Below are 20,625 nucleotides of genomic sequence, written 5' to 3' on the forward strand. Positions count from 1 at the left end.
TTAGCGCGGGGCGAGGGGCGGGTGGCGGTGTCTTAAAATTTTTGTTAAAAAGCTGATAATGAATTTAAGTAGTATTACTATGAAGCTTTAGGCATGGCAGGGATTTTGTGACTCACATTTCCATATTGAGAGCAGCAGGGCTGTGCTAAAGAAACAAATCACCAAAAAGATCACCTCAACATTTCTATATATAAAATTCTGCTGACTGGAGAAAAAAATTAAGGAATGGTAAGATACTATGACTTCTCTCAAAATTACATTTTAGATTATTTTTTTCTTTTTTAATATGTGTAGCAGATGTTGGAAAGTGAACAGAATTATGAGAGCAGAATTAACTAGTCAACTCAAAAGACAACTTTGTACTGGAGGAAATCCTGGCAAATTCTCTATGTTAAAAACTTTGCCATCTCATAGCTATGAGAGCACTCTGTTGGTTTCTGTCAGCTGTCTACAGCATTGTGAATTCATACATTAGCACAGAATTCCAATCCAGCCTAGAAATTCAAAATTAAAGACAGAAAGTAGGGTAAACCATACGTTCCAGACCATTTATTCACCACGTTATCCAAGCATATTTTCAGGAACAATGAATCTCTTGTACAAGGCACAAAACCAAAAGGAGATAAGGTGACCAAAATACCACTTTTTTTTTTTTTCTTTTTTTTTTTTTTTTTTTTTTTCCCAAAAAAAAAAAAAATTAAAACCGCTCTGGGTCTCTGGGTCTACTCCTCCACAGTTAATAAACTCTGGCCATTCTAAAGAAAAGAAAATCTGCAGACGGTCACCATCATGAGAAAAAAGTCTGTAATTGTCAGGGCAGCAGGGTCTTGTGGAATTCAAATCTCAAAGTCTGTGCTCCTGCAGGATTACTTTTTCCTAAACAGCCCTCACATGCTTACTGCAGTCAGAAACCCTTTCCTTTTCTGGCATCTTGGCTTGTTTTAGGGATGGATGAAACAGGCAGTCACAACCGCAGAAGCTCTTCCATGATTTGACGAGGCTACAGTGAACTGCAAGATCAGAATGGCTTACAGACAGCAACGGACACGCTGCTCGAAGGATATCACAGGCCTATCCCCAGTACTGACAGAAAAACAAGCTTCACTTATCCAATCTTCTTAAGTACCATCATCTCTCCTAGTTATAAAGCTAATCTGTTGCACCATTCTGTTCTTTCACCAACATCCAATTTTTTATTAGTAGTAGAAATCTTTCTGCTTGCCTTATCAATGTTTGTGAAGAAGTCCCAATTGATTTCAACATGCCTCATTATATGGGTTTCCTCATAACTGAGAAAAAGATGAAGGAAACCAAAAATTTCTGCATTTTATAGCATAGTTCCTTCATTCATATTACCAGACTTTTTTAAAATGTTATTTCCTACACATGTAAAAATTCCACAGTGCTAAACCACTTCAAATTCTCTTCTACCTTGCTGGACGTTACTAAACTTCCTCCTGCATTTACTACGTATATTATCACCATTAAAAAGTATTCTCTACTTAAAGATGTGCCAATGACATAAACCAGAACCTTCAGCATAAAATAAGAAATCACCACTACAAAATGTGTATGTCTATTTCCTCATTCTCACTTATTAAATAAGAACTGAGTTCTGAGAACACTTAGTGCCAAATTCTTTGCTTGCTACCACTACAATGGAAGCCAATGTGACTATGCAGGGTAGTGAGCATAAAGTATCATGAAAAGTAAATCACTGCAGAGCCCAGGACTGAAAAGCCTTGGGCAGGACCTAAGCTATTTTTTACCATGCATTTCTCCTGTAAATTGTCACATAAATACAAAGAACTAACATTAATAATGTTTTCTTTATGTAACCAAAATTCTGTATTTCGCTGAGTACAGTATTGCAAAGATCAAAAATTGACTCAATGTATCTGTAGTCCTTTTTAAGTGGATAAAAGCTGAAGTACAGCCGTATTTTAAAAAGTATTTTTACCCACTTTCACATTTAGCATTCGCTTTATTTTGAATCCTAGCTATCAATTGAATTGGAATAAAAATATCTGAGAGAACCATTGAGAAATAAAACATACATCAAATCAATTAAACATTTTTAAATTTATCCCTGTTTACTGGAAATATAAGCCATATGAAGTCCTAAATGCTTGGAAAACGCCCACCAAAACCTTTAAAGTCTCCTGCACTCACTCACACTGACTGGCTTTATATTTCATAAATGTAATTACTTCAAAACATCGATGCATTTATCTTGATAATAAAACTATCTTTAGTACAGTAACAGTGCAGAGCTAACTACAGACAAAGATGTAGGTATAAAACAGTTCAGCTGTAGCCAGTACATCAACTCTCTAACTAAATGATATCAGTATTCAGAAGGATGCCCAACCCTGAAAGTTAGGGGCTTAACACATCTGCTATATAATTCAGACTCTGTTTTACAGTGGTTTCATTACTAACCATAAAAACTGTAACAGTGGAACTGTATAAACAAACTGAACAGTGTTTTTACTGTAAAACATGAATGTAATATAAATATTTGCCTTTCTCTTTTCTCAGCATCTGTAACGAAAGCAAATTCATGCCATATGTTTATAGTGTACAAAAAAATAGATCTTAAACAATTCATCCATGTAAATGTTGGTTAAACTGTTTAATGTTTTTAAGTTTGTGTGGGGTTTTTTTTTTAAGCACAAATTTCCTTGCAAATATTAAAAAGCCTCTTGCTCTTGTCAGTGGCTACATGCACCGATTCACAGCCGGTTTTAGAGATTAATCTGGCACAAGAACTTGAAGATCACAGATTTCTCACTGATAATAAGATCAATAGCTCTGGCACACTGAAACATGTTCATGTGGATAGTTACCGTCCCAACATACAAGCCTGCAAACAGAAAAAAAAATAACAGAAAGAAACTGCCACCTCAGAACGTGTCAAAAGACTTCAAAATGCAAAAGCAACTGCTTTCCAGCTTCTGGTATGAAGACTGTATCAGCAGACTTACTACATTTAGTTTTCCTTAGTCCTGTGTATGCATACTACAACTGCCTAAAAATCATGTCTACCATTATTTAACCATTCATTGTCCATCTCTATTAAGAAAATAACTTCACAGCACACATCACGCTCTTAAATTGTCTCAGCTGACCAGATTGCTCACAGGAATTTACTGAATTCTTGAACATTATGACCAAAGTCTGCACTTAATCAATTGCTACTAGCACAAGTACTGGTTAAGGTTTATACTCTCAATTCTCCGCTGGTAACATAAGGTCCGATTCCACTGCAATTACAGTTAATTAAAAGATTCCTTCACTTCAGAAACATCTGGATCACACCCTTAAAGAGAAAAAAAACACTATACTCAGCAGTGGCAATAACGCTTCAGTTACGGTGCTTTAGTTACAAGTGTCTATGGCCGCAAGTGAGACAAGTTAAGGGAGAATTTTTTTTATTGCACTACCAGTTAGCTTAAAACAAGATACTGCCTCTTCCTGCAATCCTTTTCCCCATAGTAAGGTTTGGATAACCACTTTTATCTTGATTCTTCAGCATGGTCACCGTTCAGAGCACTGGAAGATGAAATATGTCTATATGTTGCAGGCTTTTATAACTGTATATTACACTGTGATGGCATGTGAGCCAATATTACATAGTTTTAGAATATTGTGGTTTGAAACAATGCAATTCTTTATTACAATATGACACTGCAATATTGGAAATAATATTTTCACAGAATGTGAAATGTGCTTTACACCAGTATGATATTCTGAAATACTTTCAATTTTGAAGAGCTTACTTTTTAAGAGCTTTTATTTAGCACTGCTTTGAAACTCTTCAATTCTGTACTAACAGACTGTGGCTTCATTCAGTATTTAACACATCTCCAAACTCATCTTTTACGTATTCTTCATTTTTTTCCATAAATGAAAATCTGCCACTAACCATGATGAGATCCTCCTCCCTGAATCATTCACCTAAGTTAATTCCAAATCAATTTATTATGCTGGTTCTAATGTAGTCTTACATAGCCTTACATAGTCATACAGGTATGAAAATCCTGTATTAATAGTCTAACCAATTTACAGAAAAAGATCACGAAATTAACAACCAATAGATCGAAAAGAAAATTTTATCTTCTGTATCAAGATCAGCATCCATAAGTATCAAGAGATTATGACAGAAGAGTATTTTACAGAGATGTTCTGTATTACACACACATACACAAAAAGTCATAAACCAGGGACACCGGTGGAGAGTAAACACTACATGGGAAATCAGTCCCCCCTTCCTTGAGCTGGCAGCACACACAGCTGACATAATTTTTGCCCACGTTCCATGTAAACATGCCCAGTTTGCTTCTCATCTTTCTGAGCTTTACAGGATTACAATTGCAATACAAAGACTCACTTATCAGGTTTTAATTTCATCGAGTTACTTAATCAGCCAGAATATAAATCCCTCCTTAGGGGGAAAATACTTTGGGGGAAAGGAATACAGCAAGGAGTCATGTTTATTTTGTTGGTTTTGTTCATAGCCATTCTCTCTCCTCTTGTCACATCTCTACCTTATAACTTTCTACATATAAAGCAAACCCAAATTTTCTTTACAGTTTAATCTAATCTTTGATGTAGCTGTAGGCTTAACACTGAGGAATAATTACAAAAGAAACATTATACTTTTTATAAAATATTAAACTTACAATTTATCTTTTAATATCTACCTCAAAGACTATTTGACAGGAATAAATAAATGAGAGCTCCTTGGCAAGAAAAGCTGTGATTTATGAAATATTTTATTCATTCATATTCTAAGTATTTTCTTGAGAATACCGCTAACATCTGGAGCTACACAGTCTTATCCAAACAGTCTGCTCGTACTCAATTAGAAAATTATATCAATAATAATGTAAAATAAATTACCTAGCATCTCTTCCTGAAGCATAGATTTCAATGTTCGTCAGAGCAACTATGTGTACAAACAGCACTGTAGTGTTTTTCATTAAGCCTTAAAGTCAATTAAGCTACGAATTGGAACAATCATTCCTCCTTTGCAAAGTATTGATATTTTTTTCTTGGCTGCTTTCAGGCCTTTTCACTATTCAAGGAGAGATTTATGTTTGACAATTTCTTTCTGATTAAAATGAATCATAACTCTAGAATTCTAATTTCCTCTTTTCCGAGCAAGAAATTATCAAACAGTTTTAAATTGATATTGAACGTCATCGTGCATGAACAACATTCATTTTCAAGATATCAAATATAAAGCTGTACTGATCTCTCTTTTTATGTTTCTTTTACATACTTTCTCTTCCTCTCTCTCTCTATATATATGTATATAAAACATTAGATTGTACCAATATAATCAACTATACCTCTCTATAAAAATTATATTTGACAGACTAGCTAGACCAGTCACATTAAAACTTGTCACAATGCTTTATATGAGGCAATCACCCTCTATTTGCAATATTAGCAAAATTCTGCTATAGTTTAGTAAGAAAATAACTGGAATATTGCAGGTTGCAAACAAATGTCAGTTATCTAAAGTAATTTGCATGTTTGTACAGGTAATCTCTATTCAGTTGGCTCAAACTCTTCATAACAGCTCTCCAGACATAAATTGTTAAAGACAAAGTTTTCTAGATTCGTCTCCAACAGCCAATTAAGATCAGTTTGAATTTGTATTTTAAATATAATGGCAGCTAATCCGAAAATTCTTATTTTCTCCCACTATTCCCCCTGTTTTCTCTAACAACTGGGTTTTTCCAAGGCATTTAGCTGTCCCTTTTCTCATTATAAACTTGTTTTTCAGCTTTCACCAAAAACAGATTAAAACTTTTTTTTTTTCCAATATATATTTCAGGCTTTAGTTAATACACACCATCAATCAGATAAATGTATCAAAACTTGATATAATAAGTTGTTTCATTATACATTTCTCATTATTTTGTCTTCTTGCAAAATAAGCAGAACCCTCTTTTTCACCAGACAATGAAAAGAATGAAAAATGAAATATTGTTTGCCTGACATTTAAACCTTAAATAAGAAAGCATACTGTTGCACAGAAAAGCCAGCATAGGATACACACTGCTTTTACTAATATATATATATTATTATAGAAATACCAATTTTATTACCAACACAGTACACTTAGGACGTGTAAACACATTAGAATTCAATATGGCAAAGATTTTTTAGTTATAAATGTATATTAGAAGAAGAGGGGGATTGGACATTCAGTTGAGGATTAAGAACAAATTTCCACACCCCCCCAAAATACTGGAGGAAGACAGTACTTATAAGTGCAGCTCAGAGAGTTAATCTCAAAAATTTACAAGAAAACATAAAACAAGTAGGTAGCACTACTGTTGCCAAAAATACTACCTAAATAACATGAACATGAGGCTCTGTAGGGCTGCATTCTAAAAAGCTATATTTTAAAAAAAAAAATATTCTAAATTGAAAAGTAAACCAGTTTTCTTTCAATAATTTTGCTTTCCTTAGGAACAAGGGACAAAAAATACTGTGGATGCTTTGAATTTCTTTACAGCAGGACAGTTGCAGCTACATATTCATCTGAACCCTAGGCAGAGGTTGCTGACATTTTTCTTGAACTCTTTCATTTTAGGAAAGAATTTTCAATTAACAACTTCCTGCTCTGTAGTTACTCCTATAAGCTAAAAATTAATATTTTACATCAATATTTTAATATTAGTATCAATCAATCAAATTAATCTCTGTCTCCTTGTTTTCAGTAACTGACTTTGGGGCAGGTTTTTTTTTGTTTTGTTTTCCTCAAGATTGCTTACAATTTGATGTAAATTTTAAGCATCTTGTAATTCATCAACTAATTCTCTCCTGGTTACACACTCCAAGTAATTAAAGTTCAGTAATAACTTATTCTTTCTGCTCCAGCACCTGCATTTCATTTGTTTATTTTCCCAGAGTCATAAATCTGAGGGACTGTCAAAGTGCCATAATATTAGTGCAATAATCAAAGTTAATTAGTCCCTCTCAATAAACAACAACAAAGCCATTACAAAGATGCACTGAAGGTTTTCCAGCTACCCAGCTTACAGATGAGATTCTTTTCTGAACAATTAGAATTTGAAAATTGTTAGTAAATAAATGTAATGTTTCTGAAGTAATCTGACCTTCAGTGATCTTCATTCAATTAGCAGTTCATTAACTTTTGGTGAGATAATATAGGTATGAAGACAAGTACTCTTGAACTTCCATTGCCTTCAAAGTGCTCAGAGATAAGCTTACATTTAATGGGGTAACAGGATATTTCTGAAATAAAAAGGTACTAATACCGCCTTATTTTAGATGCATAAACCCCATATATATAGCCATATTTAGTGGGACTGGGACTACTAAATTCAAAAGACATATCATCACCAAAATCCCCTTCTATTGAAAAAGAACATACAGATGAACTTTAAGCAACACACACTATGCTTGCCCTTATTGGAATTCTCTGGAATTCCACACCATTGAAATAAAAAACAAAGAGAGAGCTTTAATGTGAAGTATTGCAGGGGAAATGAAGATAATTTTCCCTCCCATTCATTTACTGTAAATCATTAATATCATCTGGACAGGAGAAAAAGGCCTAAAACCAAAGACTGTTTCTTGAAGAGATCTCTGGTTACAAAAATTAGCAATATTATAAGCATCACTTATTTGGAAATGCTTACTTGTAAATAAGTACTGTTTGCTTTGCACTAATAAATATTATAATTATCTGTAGACTACTTATGTGTAAATATTAATGCTGTTGAGTGCTCTCCCATATCATCTGGTAGCAGTTGAAATACTTTCAGATCTTGGGAAATAAAGCTAAAAACGCTCATCATTAATTTTACCAAGAAAAAAATAAAATTCCCAGAATCCGATCCTGTGGTTTATTATTCAAGTAAAGTGTATAGGACTGTGTCAACAGATTATCTCCTGGAAGTCAGCAGTCATAGCAAGCTCAGACAAAAGTAGCCTGCAATCCTTACCAGCAAGTAAATGATTGTGGGAGGAATAAATTAAGAACACTGAATAAATTTTAATGAGTACCGTAGAAGAGGGGAAAAAAAAAAAGAAAAAAAAAAAAGAGAGAGGGAAAGTTAGGAGTCAAAGAGAAACAAGGGAATAGACAGTACTGAAGAGGTTGTATCTGCATGACAAAATGGATGAAAATGAAAGAAAGAGGGAAGAAACAAGAAGGAAAAAATGTTGAGATAGACTGCCTGGTAGCAGTGCTGTTGGACTTGATGGCGGAGGAAAGAAAAGGAGGGAAACATTCTTGATTTTGAAAGCATAATAATGATTCTCTGAAATATCTCACAGTATAAAGACTATAGCCAAAATAGCAGCTGTCTCTAACATCCGAGTGCGTACCTTCTCCTTCAGTCTAGTTATATGCCTAGGTTCTGGAAATGTCCTGTCCTGTGAATTCTGAAACATGTCTCGGGTTCTTTCAAAGATTTTCACCCTTACAAAGCATTTGTATGTAACACGGGTAACAGCATGTCAAGCCTTACAGTCCAATACAGTTATATGAAAAGAAAAATTTCTATCACTGCTCTACCTGTGACTGAACAGGGTAGGACAAAATAAGACCACTGCATTCTTCCTTAGATTCCTTCATGGCAAGAATTAAACTGCTTGTACTGCAGAAAAGCCTTCACATCTTGAAAAACAAAGCTTGGTGTTGGACACTATATACTTTTACTTACCCATTCCCCAAGAATGCGTTGTACAGCATCATTGCCTCTTGATGTATTTCTGCAGGCCAGGATAACGTATGCCCCATGCAGTGCAAGAGACTTTGCAGTTTCAAAACCTATGGTAAAACATTTTCCTAGTCAGAAATAGGTCTCCGTAACAAAACAGAGTTATAAAATTACCTGAAAACGTGAGCCATGCACTTAAGTACACTAACACTACCTGCAGTCTGACTGATAGTCACCTGGACCCAGGTTTTAAAAGAACATATGAAAAAAGGTGGACACCTCAATTTGAGCAGGTCTTTGTGACAGTTACCATATGTATTTTGTGCAAAATGGACTTGGGATCGTCAAAAAGCAGACTCAATTTCTCTGCCTTGGTGTCTTCAGCTCTTAGAAAAGCAGGATTATACTTACTCCTTACTTGTTTGACAGCGAAGAATGAGCCTTACAGTGAGATTGTCCAACTATTATGCGTGGCAACATCACACTGAGAGAGTATTCCAAAACGGAGCTCTGCACTCTAGAATCACAATTAGCCTTTGATTTCTCAATCTGAGAACCACCTGTTGCAGGGGGGGAATCATCCACTGGGATGTGTGAGGGAATAAGAATCTAAATCACATGGAGATAGCTACTCCTTTTTCCAATCCAACCACGACCCTCCACAAAACCAGGGACCAGAAAACTATCTAAGTGTTAAACATTTTTTTCGAAGGGGGTTGTCAATCTCATTCTTAGAAAACAATATTCTACCTAAAGAGATCTGTAATCTACATGGATGTTTTATTATTTACGCACTTCAAAATATTTGCTAAAATCTTCATTAAATTATCTGTGTAAAATCAGCTCAGTTTTTATCCCATCATCAACTGATTATGGAGAACAAGTTTTCACAATTGTTCTCATTATGAATAATCAATCAAATTTCATGCAGCCTCAATATAATGGTTACAGTATCATGGGGCTAAAAGGGTTACTGGATGTACCAGGTGATACAGAGTAAAATAATCCATGAAAAATTCCCTCTTTTGGATAAATCACTGATATGATTTAATCTGCAAGCATATTCTTTCTAAACCTGAAACAAGTGGACAGTCAGTTCACACTTTGCTGCAATTATAAAGTGCAGCATAAATACAGATCCCCAGGTTTTTTTCCTTTCATTCATAGAACAAAGTTTCAAAGTGAATCTGACTGTACACAACCTTTTCTTGCAATACTGTTAATAATTTCTTCCCCATTCTGAATCAGAGCACTTGGTTTTTCCTAAAAGGAGACTTCAGATTTCAGATTCATTTCAGTCTATTAATTTGGGACTACACTACAATTTAATGAGATCAGTTAAAATTATGAAACTGTCCACCAAGAGCTGCAACTCTTTCCAACTTGACATCATCTGCAAGTTTTTTAAGTGTACTGTTTCACTGTTCAATTCATTAATAAAAAGTTGCAGAAATTGGTCCAAGGTAAACTTCATTTAATCGGAAAAAATCTGTGAGAATTTACACCCAGGGATGATGAGTTCTTGGGAGTGCAGAATGACCATAAAATGCAGAGAACTGAGCCAGAAATTGCCTTTCTATTAAGGGTGAGCTAATACAAATTTGTGATGTATTCAATAGTATCACAGGGTTCCTATCTCCATGGAGAACTGTAACAATGACAGAAATTTCCATCTAGCAGAAAGAGGCATAACGTGGCTTAATGAGTTCCAATTAGACAAGCTTAAACTAGAAAATGAAAGCTCAAACTGAAATGCCCAGCAATTTGAGTATGTGAAGAAGTCAAAGAGAAGAGGTATTTGTTCTAGCTTTATGACATTTAAAGCATGTTCATGTTTTCCTTTTAAAAGCTGTTTACCAAAAAGCCTATTAAGATGGGCTGTCTCACTTCCAAAACACCCTGGAGCAACAAAATTCAGTTACAGCACAAGACATAACTTACATTATAGAAACAACAGACACCAAGACAAATTTATACCATATTCTGCAATTACATACTTACAGTATTTAAGTCCAAGCAATTTTCTTGTATTTCTTTTAAAGCCATTCATTGTACCAAGCAACTTTAATTACCTGGGTAATTCATTGCACGCACATGAATTCGGCTACAGAGTATGCAAAGATTTCCCCTGTTCCTAATTCCACTTTAAAGCGTATTTAACTATAATTTTTCATGTAACTAATGTAAGACTTGTACCAGAGTACTATTAGCTAGCTGTATGTTTCTTGTTTTGTACAAAAAATACACTTCTTTTGACCAACTTACCGTATTATTAAAACCTAGCTGGAATGCCTGGGAATACACTTTTTTTCTACTGTTTTAAAGATCTACAGGTGACAGCCAGTTTAATTAGTTAAGTGTGATGATGTTTTGCTAACCCTCACCCATGTAACATTGTGCAAAATAACAAATTCCATCTCATTCTCTGTTACATTTAACTTAATTCTCATTATAAACTAAACTGAGAAATATTAAAATTTAACCAAGTAAATTATATGCTGCAAATTTAGTTAATTTTAATACCACCTTGGTTCTCCCTGCAAACTTGGAGATCAGAGTCAAATGCTCCTCTTGAGGACGTACTCCCTCTTTTCTGGGCTACCAAAGGATGATTCTTTGCCCTTAGGCAGACATGTTCTGGATCTTTCCATGAAATTATATGCTTAAAAAAACCACCTGCTTTTCAAAGGAAATTTAAGCAGCAGTCCATCCTTCCATTCAAAATACTGCCACAGGTCAAGTGCAGATGTGTCTCCCCATCAGACTATTTTAAATCACTAACTCATTCATGAACACTCCTGGAGTGCATTGAGGACAACTAGATTTATGCAAAAGGAGAAAACCAAATGCAGGTACCCCAAACCACATAAAGGTTCCAATCCAACTACTGAATTACTGGCTTTATGTAAGGACTGTATGCAACTATTAGTAACTGATCTATCACTTTGCATGGAGCATAATTTGTAAGACATCTTTTCAGACCACCTACCAGATGAAATATATCAAGAAGAGGTAACACAATGTCATCTTCATAGAGCTCACTGGGGTTTAAGTATGATCTACCTAGCAACTTGCTCGCTCTCAAGACTGCAGCTTTTTTATATACGTCCTTAAAATAAATCTTCACGGACCTGAAAATCCTCATTAAGCAGTATGCTTCACACTTTAAGGAACAACTATGCAGGAGCTTAGAAGAATGCAACTTTAACTAAAACACCTGAAATAGGAGTTTGAAAGCAGCTCAATATTCAAGCCCTTGTACAGCTTTAGCTCTTTGTTTCTTCTGCAAAAATTAATGCTTCTCTCCTCCCTCGGTGTCACATAGCTTAAACAGGTGGGGAAAGCTTCTAGCAGGGTGGAAAACTTTTTTTAACAGATTCATTGTGTTAAACTAAGTTTGCCAGCTACATTTGTTCTTCAGCAAAACATAGCCATGTTTTTAACATGGAGAAAATTTTAAATCCTCAGCCTAACACAGGGATTGAGTATTTCAAGTACAAAACTATTTAAACTCTGTAAAGCAAAACCTTGCCTATCTGTAAAAAAAATACATTGAACCAAAACCCACATTGAATGTGCTTTCATACACCAAAGTTATACCACAAAGACCATAAACACCCAAACCGTAAAACCTTAAAAAAAAAAAAAAAAAAAAAAAAAAAAAAAAAAATCACAGTAAAGTTAAATAGAAAGAGAAATCTAAATTACTATGTTAAGGACACATATAATTAAGGAACCAGAGCAACCTTATTTCTACCCTCAAGAGCAACTCTATGAACTTAAAAAGAACCAAAGATTTCTTTAAAACTTCACTTAGAGCCTGCAGCCGCCAACACATGCTCTCTTACAGTGACACAGCCCTTTCACAATAAAGGAACATTAACAGCAACAATACTAATTTCTTTTCAAGGAAACAAATCATATCCTCTGGTTGTGAATCTTCCTCACACCACAGTGTATTGCAGCAGCAGAGCTATTTAACCGAGGTAAAACAGAGAGAACAGCCTTCTGCCGACAAGAACTACTGCTGTTTACATCCTGCCTAGCTGCAGCGGCTGGCAAAGGGTGCACATGGCTGAAGGGAACTGTGCCCAGTCTCAATGTAGTACTGTTCTGTCCTTCAGTTTCTAGATTTCAAAGTAGGCAGCTCAAAGCTGCAAAAGTTGAATATCATCATACAGAAAAATCACACATTATATACTAGTTGTGTTTTTCTTAAAGTAGGAACAACTACATTAGAAAACCAGGATAGGATAATCTACTTGAGTGTCAAGGACAGCCAGTTACAAAGAATAGATAGATACTTGTGCCAGAAGAAACACACTTAAATAATGTACACTTTGGAAAAGCAATCATAGTATATTTAAATAATCTATATAATGCAATGTTAATACGTTATAAAACTAAAATAAATTTCAAGTGATTGCTCTGGAAACCTCAAGAGACAAGACTGTCCTGAGACTGACTACTCTTGCTGCTGTTCTAGTTGGATGAGCTCTAATCTGACACGCAAAAGTGAAAATCCCATTTAAAAATAAGACATACATGAGGATAAACATTGTGGCACAGCTCTCTACATCAGCAGCTAACCTAAAGGACCAGTACCAAAACTAACAGGAGCGGTACAAGCACTTGGGATGCGATACAGACATTTAAAACGCGTCAGCCCTTTACTTACAGCGTGCTTTTCATAAAGACTCAGAAATAAGCCCTCAATTTCATTCTTCATCTTCCATGATGACTGTTCAATTCAACACTCTCACATTCTTGTCTATCTGCATTTAACTACTATCACTGAATTTTGGGACAGATTTTCAGCTAACCATCGCAATTAACGAGCAGTTAGCATCGCTCAATTAATGACAACCACATTGTGTCAACATACACCAGATGAGTACATGGCTCTGTCAAACGGTGCAACCTCCTCTGTAAAACAGAGGAAGGGATTCACAGAGTGGAAAATTCAGCAATCTCTTGTTTAAATAAAGTAGACAGCATACAGTCCATTTACCATTGGGGGACATTTTGTAAAGAATTTACATCAAGCATTTACACTTTTTAAAACATTCCTTTATTTCAAATATAAGAAAGTTTGAATACATGAGAAGAAATTCAAAAACATATCAGACAATAGCAAGTTTTCTTCAGCTTCTCTACCTTCTCCCAAACTCTCCAGGATACCTTTGAAACACAGTGATGTTATCTTGCTTTGTAACAGCTTAGTCCTCAATGTAAAAGCCTATAGGGTTTGTTCACATGTGGTTTCTTCAGAATCATTTCTTCCTTTCTCTCCACTGACAGAAGAGCTCCAGAGGCCCTGAGATTCTAAAACATCTTCACATGTGCTTGAGTAATGACTTAAAGCTGTCGCGAGTCCAGCCTTTCTTGAGCCCTACATCACAGGCAGTTTGAATGTAAACTAAAAGGGAGTCCAGAAACAAACCTTCTTCCTTTCCACTACAGCAAACATAGCAAGAACAAGTGAACAAAAGCATTCTGTGAAATTGGAAGTAAAAAGTATTAGTCTGCTTGTGTTATGTATTTCTGGCCTTTCATACACTGATGGGATTACTTATGGAGTGTAGACAGCAGAAACCAACTCAGATTTTGTAAGCATGAACGTACTGTATCACTGTGTATTACTTTCACAGCTGTGTTAAGGTTTCTTTTTCCCCCACTACATTGTTCCCAAACTTCCAAGCTGCTTTCTGAATTGCAGCAAATGTCTATTCTTACAGAGGCAGATGCCCCATTTGCAGAGTGAAGTGAGTTAATTTTCAGAACACATCTGGGGGGTTTGGGGAAATATTTCTATTTTCTTTCAATGTAAAATGTGTAAGAGACTTCTACAAAATCATTCTTTGATAAACTAGAAGCTGGAAGAGCAATTTCTTTTCCATATATGGTATTATCACATTGCTAGTGAAAATCCAACTTCCAATGAATAGGAAGTTTTTTATTTGTACAATTTTGTGGTTCTTGGGAAGGATCAGTAATTTTATATAACCTTCATAATATAAAAGCAACAGCTTTTTTAATTAATTCTGCAATACAGAAAAAATGAAACTTTAATTAAAACATTCTTGGCACTGAACGTAAAAGAAAAAAATACTTTCTGGCCTCTTTCACTCAAGGGCTGTACAGCCACTAGTTCAGGAGTTCACATTTAAACTCTGGTAGTGTACAAAACACAGGTTGAGAGAACTTCCTCCAGGCAGAAGTGACCCAAAGGAGAATGTAAAAAGAAGGATGCTATTGTCTTGGTTTGAGTTCTTTCCAGAAAAAAAGTAATAAATTTCTCAGACACTTCCTCTTGAACTAAGCATAGGCCAATATGTAGCACTTCCATTTTACTTTTGTTTAAGGTCTCTGAGAGAAGAAAAATATTCTCACTGTTTGGCCAGTGTTTCTGCAATACAAATCCAACACCTTACCTAGAAAACCTATGGTATGCACACAACCACCACTCTTAGCAGTTTCAAGCCATCAGTAAGAGGCCAGTATGTTTTTAAACCCTTAAGATTCCAATAAGGTTCAATTTTTTACTCAACCATCAGAAAGTTCATCTGCAACATCTGATCATCATCCAAATCAACTTGATTTTTTTAATGCAGAAATAAAAAAAGTATCACAAAAATATTTCTCCAGGTAGAAGGTGTTGCTCCCTTCAAACGCCTTTTCCTTTGAAAACAAAACTCTGTTTTCCTGGATCAAGGGTGAACTTGAATTTTAGCTAAAAAGGAAGGAATGAGAAAAACCTTAAGAGCAGAAACCTGACACTATATACAATACTAACACTTCTTTTTTAAATGCAACATGTAATCTACATGAAATGCAATTTAAGTCCAGTTTTAGTACAGGAGAATTGTAAAAGGGTTAAACACTCAAGAACTTGGAACAAATGATCTTTATAATCCAAAATAGACTCTCATCCCAAATGCTGCATCTCACAGACTAGGTGTGTTTTGATTTTTGGTACCCAAGAGAACTACATATAAATAGAAATGAGACTTGTCTCTTAGACATCACTAGATTTATTTCAACTTGGAAGACCTAAACACCAGTGACAGTGAATCAGATTATCTTATTTAACACTTCCTCAGAAAAGGAGTAAAGCAAACTCAAATGTGCTGAAGAAAGTGATGAAGAACTTGAAGTTACATAAGCTTATTTTCAGGTTGAGATACCTCAGCAATGATGGGTGATTTAGGGAAGAATCTTCTGCCATCAAGATTGCTGTTGCCTGTGCTGGTGGTTTAAGGGGTCAACATCCATCAGATCTTTCACACAGAGTGATGGCAGCCACATGCAAAACATCACATCATTGACAAATTCATACTTTTCAGAGCCTAAAAAGCACCATGCATTCTGTATCAGGATTGCTTGGCCACAATCACTCTGCTTCAATACATATATTTACGATAAAATCTTGATTGTTTTATTCAAGTTGCTCCAAATGCAAGTTTCCTAGCAAATAAAGCATCAAGATATTTTAAAGAAACTAGATTTAAAATGCACAATTCACATGAAAATGCCAATGCTGGCCTTGTTTCTGTATGTTTGCAGGCACATGGAAATGACACATACTGATATTTTTCATTGAAAAGTTTGATGTTATATGAAAGATACATCCTGCTTCTCCCTTTGTGTGTAAATTGAACAAATGTGTTTTTCTTGGAGCCATGACCCACAGAAAAAGCCAACCAAAACGAAACAGGATGACTAATGCATTGGTTCTGTTTTCCATCTAGCCAACTTAAAAATATGCACTCATTACACATTACACTCCTTTACAATATACTGTTCTGGGCAGGGCAAAGTTATTCTTAACAATAAGTGCATTGCTATTGTCACTGACAAAACTCAAAATATTTTATTTCATCTGAAGGGATCACAACATAAGTATGAAAACACATCTGTAAATTGATGGTGTTATAAAATCTGTGACTCATTATTTCTGTAAAAATTTTAAAATGCATCATTTGAGTCAAAGAAAGCTAAATTCCCAATTGCTGCAAGCAAGCAAAAATACAGAAGAGGGACTATGTCAGGCATACACACTACAAATGTGCTGTGCAAAGAGCCACTAAGTTGCAGTCAGATCTGGTATCTAGTTTGTACTGCCCAAAGAACCCACCACCCCACTTTGAAATGCAGTTACACAAGACATGAACAAAGCTTGGACTTCAGTCCTTTCAGCTCTGTTAAAACCAAACACGGACAATTCTCAGCTATCCAAAGGCACAGCCTAGCAGCAGATTCAAGCCCACATTTCCTATCCTTTATGTTGCTGAGGTGCTACTATGCAATATAAATATTGCAATAACAGCCAGGGGTTCCAGCCTGGAATGAACCCTATTGTAAGATGCAGCATATTAAACACAGAGCTAAGCTACTTATGCCCCATGATAAGATATTTTAACTGTGTAAAGGCAATTCCCACCAACCATTAAATGTCTGTCCCCAATATACATGGGGATGACTACTGTGAAAAAACATGGTTCTGAAATAAATTAGATGTTCTTAAAGAAGTTTTATTAAAACATGAGGGGATATGGAACCAAAACTGAAATTTATACTAAACTGCACAGATCATCCCAATCAAGATTTTTTATTTTTTTTTTAGTTGCTAGGTCATGTAATTAAAACCAGGTCCTGTCAGCTGCATGACTAGATGAACAGTGGCCAGGGATTACAGTGAAGGGAAGAGAAAGAGAATCAAGAGATAAGAACTGAATTTTCAGTGAAATCTCAGGTTTATCTTTCGTATCTACCCCTTGCACCGGACGTACACCAGCAGCCAAAAATCCCAGTCAAAGAGGATTCGGACATGCACCTTCCATTTCAACTAATCCCAAAGCTCTTGGGGCGGGGGAGGGGAAGGTCTCAGATTTCATGTTTCATCTTGCTTTTCTTCATCTATTAAATGACAGGATCACGCTTCTAACAAATAACAAACAATTTTTTTCTTTTTTTTTTTTAAATATATTGTTATCAGTCCAATGGACATTGTCAGAGTGGCATTTTACCAATACTATAATAATTGGCAGAAATTAACACAACTAGTCATATCTTAGCATCACATTTGCAACTGAAGATTACTCTGTTTGAACTTTTTATTCTGTGTTTCTTCAAGCATAGAATAAATCCATGTTTTCTTTTGATTGTCTTTAAAAACGACAGAGTGGTTTATTGCCAGCAAGTCAGCCAGTTTTCCTAACACAAATCAATTATTGTATTTTTTAAAATATGTCAGAATTTAGCATTTGGCTTTACAATTTTATGTCTAAGAAGAATTTATTAGAAAGTTTATTTTTCTGTTTGCATATCTTTTTACCCTTGTAACAGATAACATATCACAGAGGAAGATAGGCATCTGAATATGCAGCAACTCAGCATACAGCTTCATATTTTCTAGACAAAAATAACCTTTCTACCTGAAAGTGCCTCTACATGTATTATTACCAAGTCAAACACAAAGTTGTATACTTTTTAAAAGAAACCTGAACTAGCAACTTTGTCGCAAAATGAGCGGAAGTCATTTTAATATAACTTATATTCCTAATTTTAGTAAAAAACTAAATTACTGTATTCAGAATGACATATGTTTATATTCATAAGGGATAAAAATATCTTGTTAGGCTACAGTTATGTTAATACACTACTTCTATTTTTATTGCAAAATAAACACTTCCAAAATAAACATTTAACTGAAATCTAGAGTAGCCGAAAACAATAAATCTGCCCACAATGTAAGTCAACATCCCAATGAAATCTAGATCAGATCTGAGTAGTCAAAGTTGGCGTGACATTTAGGGCACACTATTTCCTGGTAAGTAATCATTCCTGAATGTTTAGTCACTACAGTGTAAGTGATCTTTATTTTTATTTATTTAAATAAAGCCAGTCTATTTATAAGTACCATTACTTGAATACATTATGAAGAAAATAAATAACACTTTTGTGCATGATACTGTAGCTTCATCTCTATTTTACAGCAAAGGAGAGACAAGCAAAGAGAAGCAGTGGCAACAAAACTTAACAGTCACACACACACAAAAATCATTAAGGATTTACCTAACATCAGTAGCAAGTACCAAAGGCTAACAATAAAGAGACTCCAGTTTCTAGCTAATCCACACACCCTTAAAGTGTTTGTATTCTGGAAAAGTGCCAGCATTAAGAGCATTCATAACTGGATTTATAAAGTCTGATCAGATATTCAGTATCAACTATGTTTTAAAAGCTGTTTTGAGGGGCATGGTTTTTTTCCAACTCATCCACAAAACTTTGGGGCTTTTTTCCCTCCCTTATTTTTGCCATTTTTAACATACCTTCTTAAACAAGCTTATTCAAGTGACTGGAAAAAAAGCCCAGAGAATTTAAAATTTATCTTTGACTGCCTCTCTCAGGCTTTTTTTTTTTTTAAATCATATAATTTTTTTTAAAAGTTCCAAGTTCAAAGAAATGGGGTTGGCTCTCCTCTAAAGCTGCTCTTTGCATCGGCGGTACCTTTAGGTAACACAACAGCTTTTCCCACCAAAGCAAAAATGGAGACAAAAAGCCAATTGTCTAGTTTCTTTTCAAGTACATTTCTGTTCTTCTGTAAACCCAACAGTATCACAGGTTTCTGTACTGCTGAGCTGAGCCCTAATTAAAAATAACAAAAAAATTAGTTGCATGTTTTGAATCTCCTTTTGGCAAGTACAACAGTGCAATGTTAATAGAAAAGTAAATTTATTAAGGCAGAATACCTCATCCAAGGCAGAATAATTAAAAGACATACTGTGCTGTCAGCTAAAGTGCTAGATCCTCCAAGCCTTAATCCCTATTACATAAGAAATACTCAGTTATGTAAAGATAACAAGAAAGTACTACAACATAAATCGGATCAATTTTTTTCTTAAAACAAACAAACTTGATATTTATTTATATCAGTTATACAAACAGTAAAAGATTTAAAATGTATACTAAACATTTTACAGATAAATAATAAAACAAGGTTCTGTGCTAAACAGCTCACAATTTAGGTTACAAAAAAAGATGTCTTAGAGTCAAACACACATCCTGTTCTAGAGAGCTCACAGTTTGTGTCATGGGGGAAAGGAATAGACAAGCAAAGTGAAAATTAAAAGGACACTACTTAATTTCTGGCAGTCACTACCCATCTCTGCATTTGGGCAACATGAGATAAAGACAATTTTTTAGTTAGGCAGCAGAGGAAGATTTTAATACAAAAGTCATTTCAGGATCCTGTGAAAAGAACTCAATACAGGGAAGATGTAGTTCATTGTTCTTTCTAGCAGAAGCAAATAAAAACAGCAGATAAAAGACAGCTAGCAAAGGGCAAGATAACAAGACACGGAGGTTTGGGAATTTACACAGTCCTGGGTTACCTCCTTAAATTCTAGTTTTTCTGGATTAGATAGTATTCAGGATGGGTACCAACCTCCCAAGGTTCAAAACTGGCAACTGGGCGTACTTTAAGCTACGAAGGAAAGAGGGAGATGGGAAGCTGTTATATAACTCAAATGATCCATCATGTGGTTCCGACATACAAAGTAAGGCAGGAGATGGAGTTCTGAAACAAAAGATGAAGAATAAGAACAGTATTAACAAAAAGCGTCTATACACAAAAGCAAGGAGAATGGAAAACAAGCAAGAATTAGAAGTCATTAAAGTATAATGTAAGGCCATGGGAAAAAAAAAATAATAATAATCAAAGACCTCTTTGCTGCACTTTCAAGAAGGGCGTGAAAACGTATCATGCATCTTCACACACCAAAACTAATTGATACGTTTTTCAGATGACATTTAAGGTCTATCACCTAACAGCTCTAAACCAGCAACCCGCCAAGAGCTCAATGACACCAATATTCTAAAGCAAATGACCACTTACAGCTTCACGTCCTAT

At 35.1% G+C, this 20,625-nt stretch overlaps 1 protein-coding gene across 1 annotated transcript in view; it reads right to left on the reverse strand.

Annotated features, from left to right (window-relative positions):
* WWOX (WW domain containing oxidoreductase) overlaps positions 1 to 20,625 on the reverse strand; it is a 525,887-nt gene that overhangs the window by 491,349 nt on the left and 13,913 nt on the right. Inside the window, exon 4 of the mRNA XM_026856594.1 lies at positions 8,715 to 8,821. Coding sequence (XP_026712395.1) covers positions 8,715 to 8,821 — 107 coding nt within the window. The remainder of the gene's footprint in view (positions 1 to 8,714; positions 8,822 to 20,625) is intronic.

Source organism: Athene cunicularia, assembly GCF_003259725.1.
Source record: "Athene cunicularia isolate RWA chromosome 11 unlocalized genomic scaffold, athCun1 chr11_part1, whole genome shotgun sequence".
NCBI classification, from domain to species: Eukaryota; Metazoa; Chordata; class Aves; order Strigiformes; family Strigidae; genus Athene; species Athene cunicularia.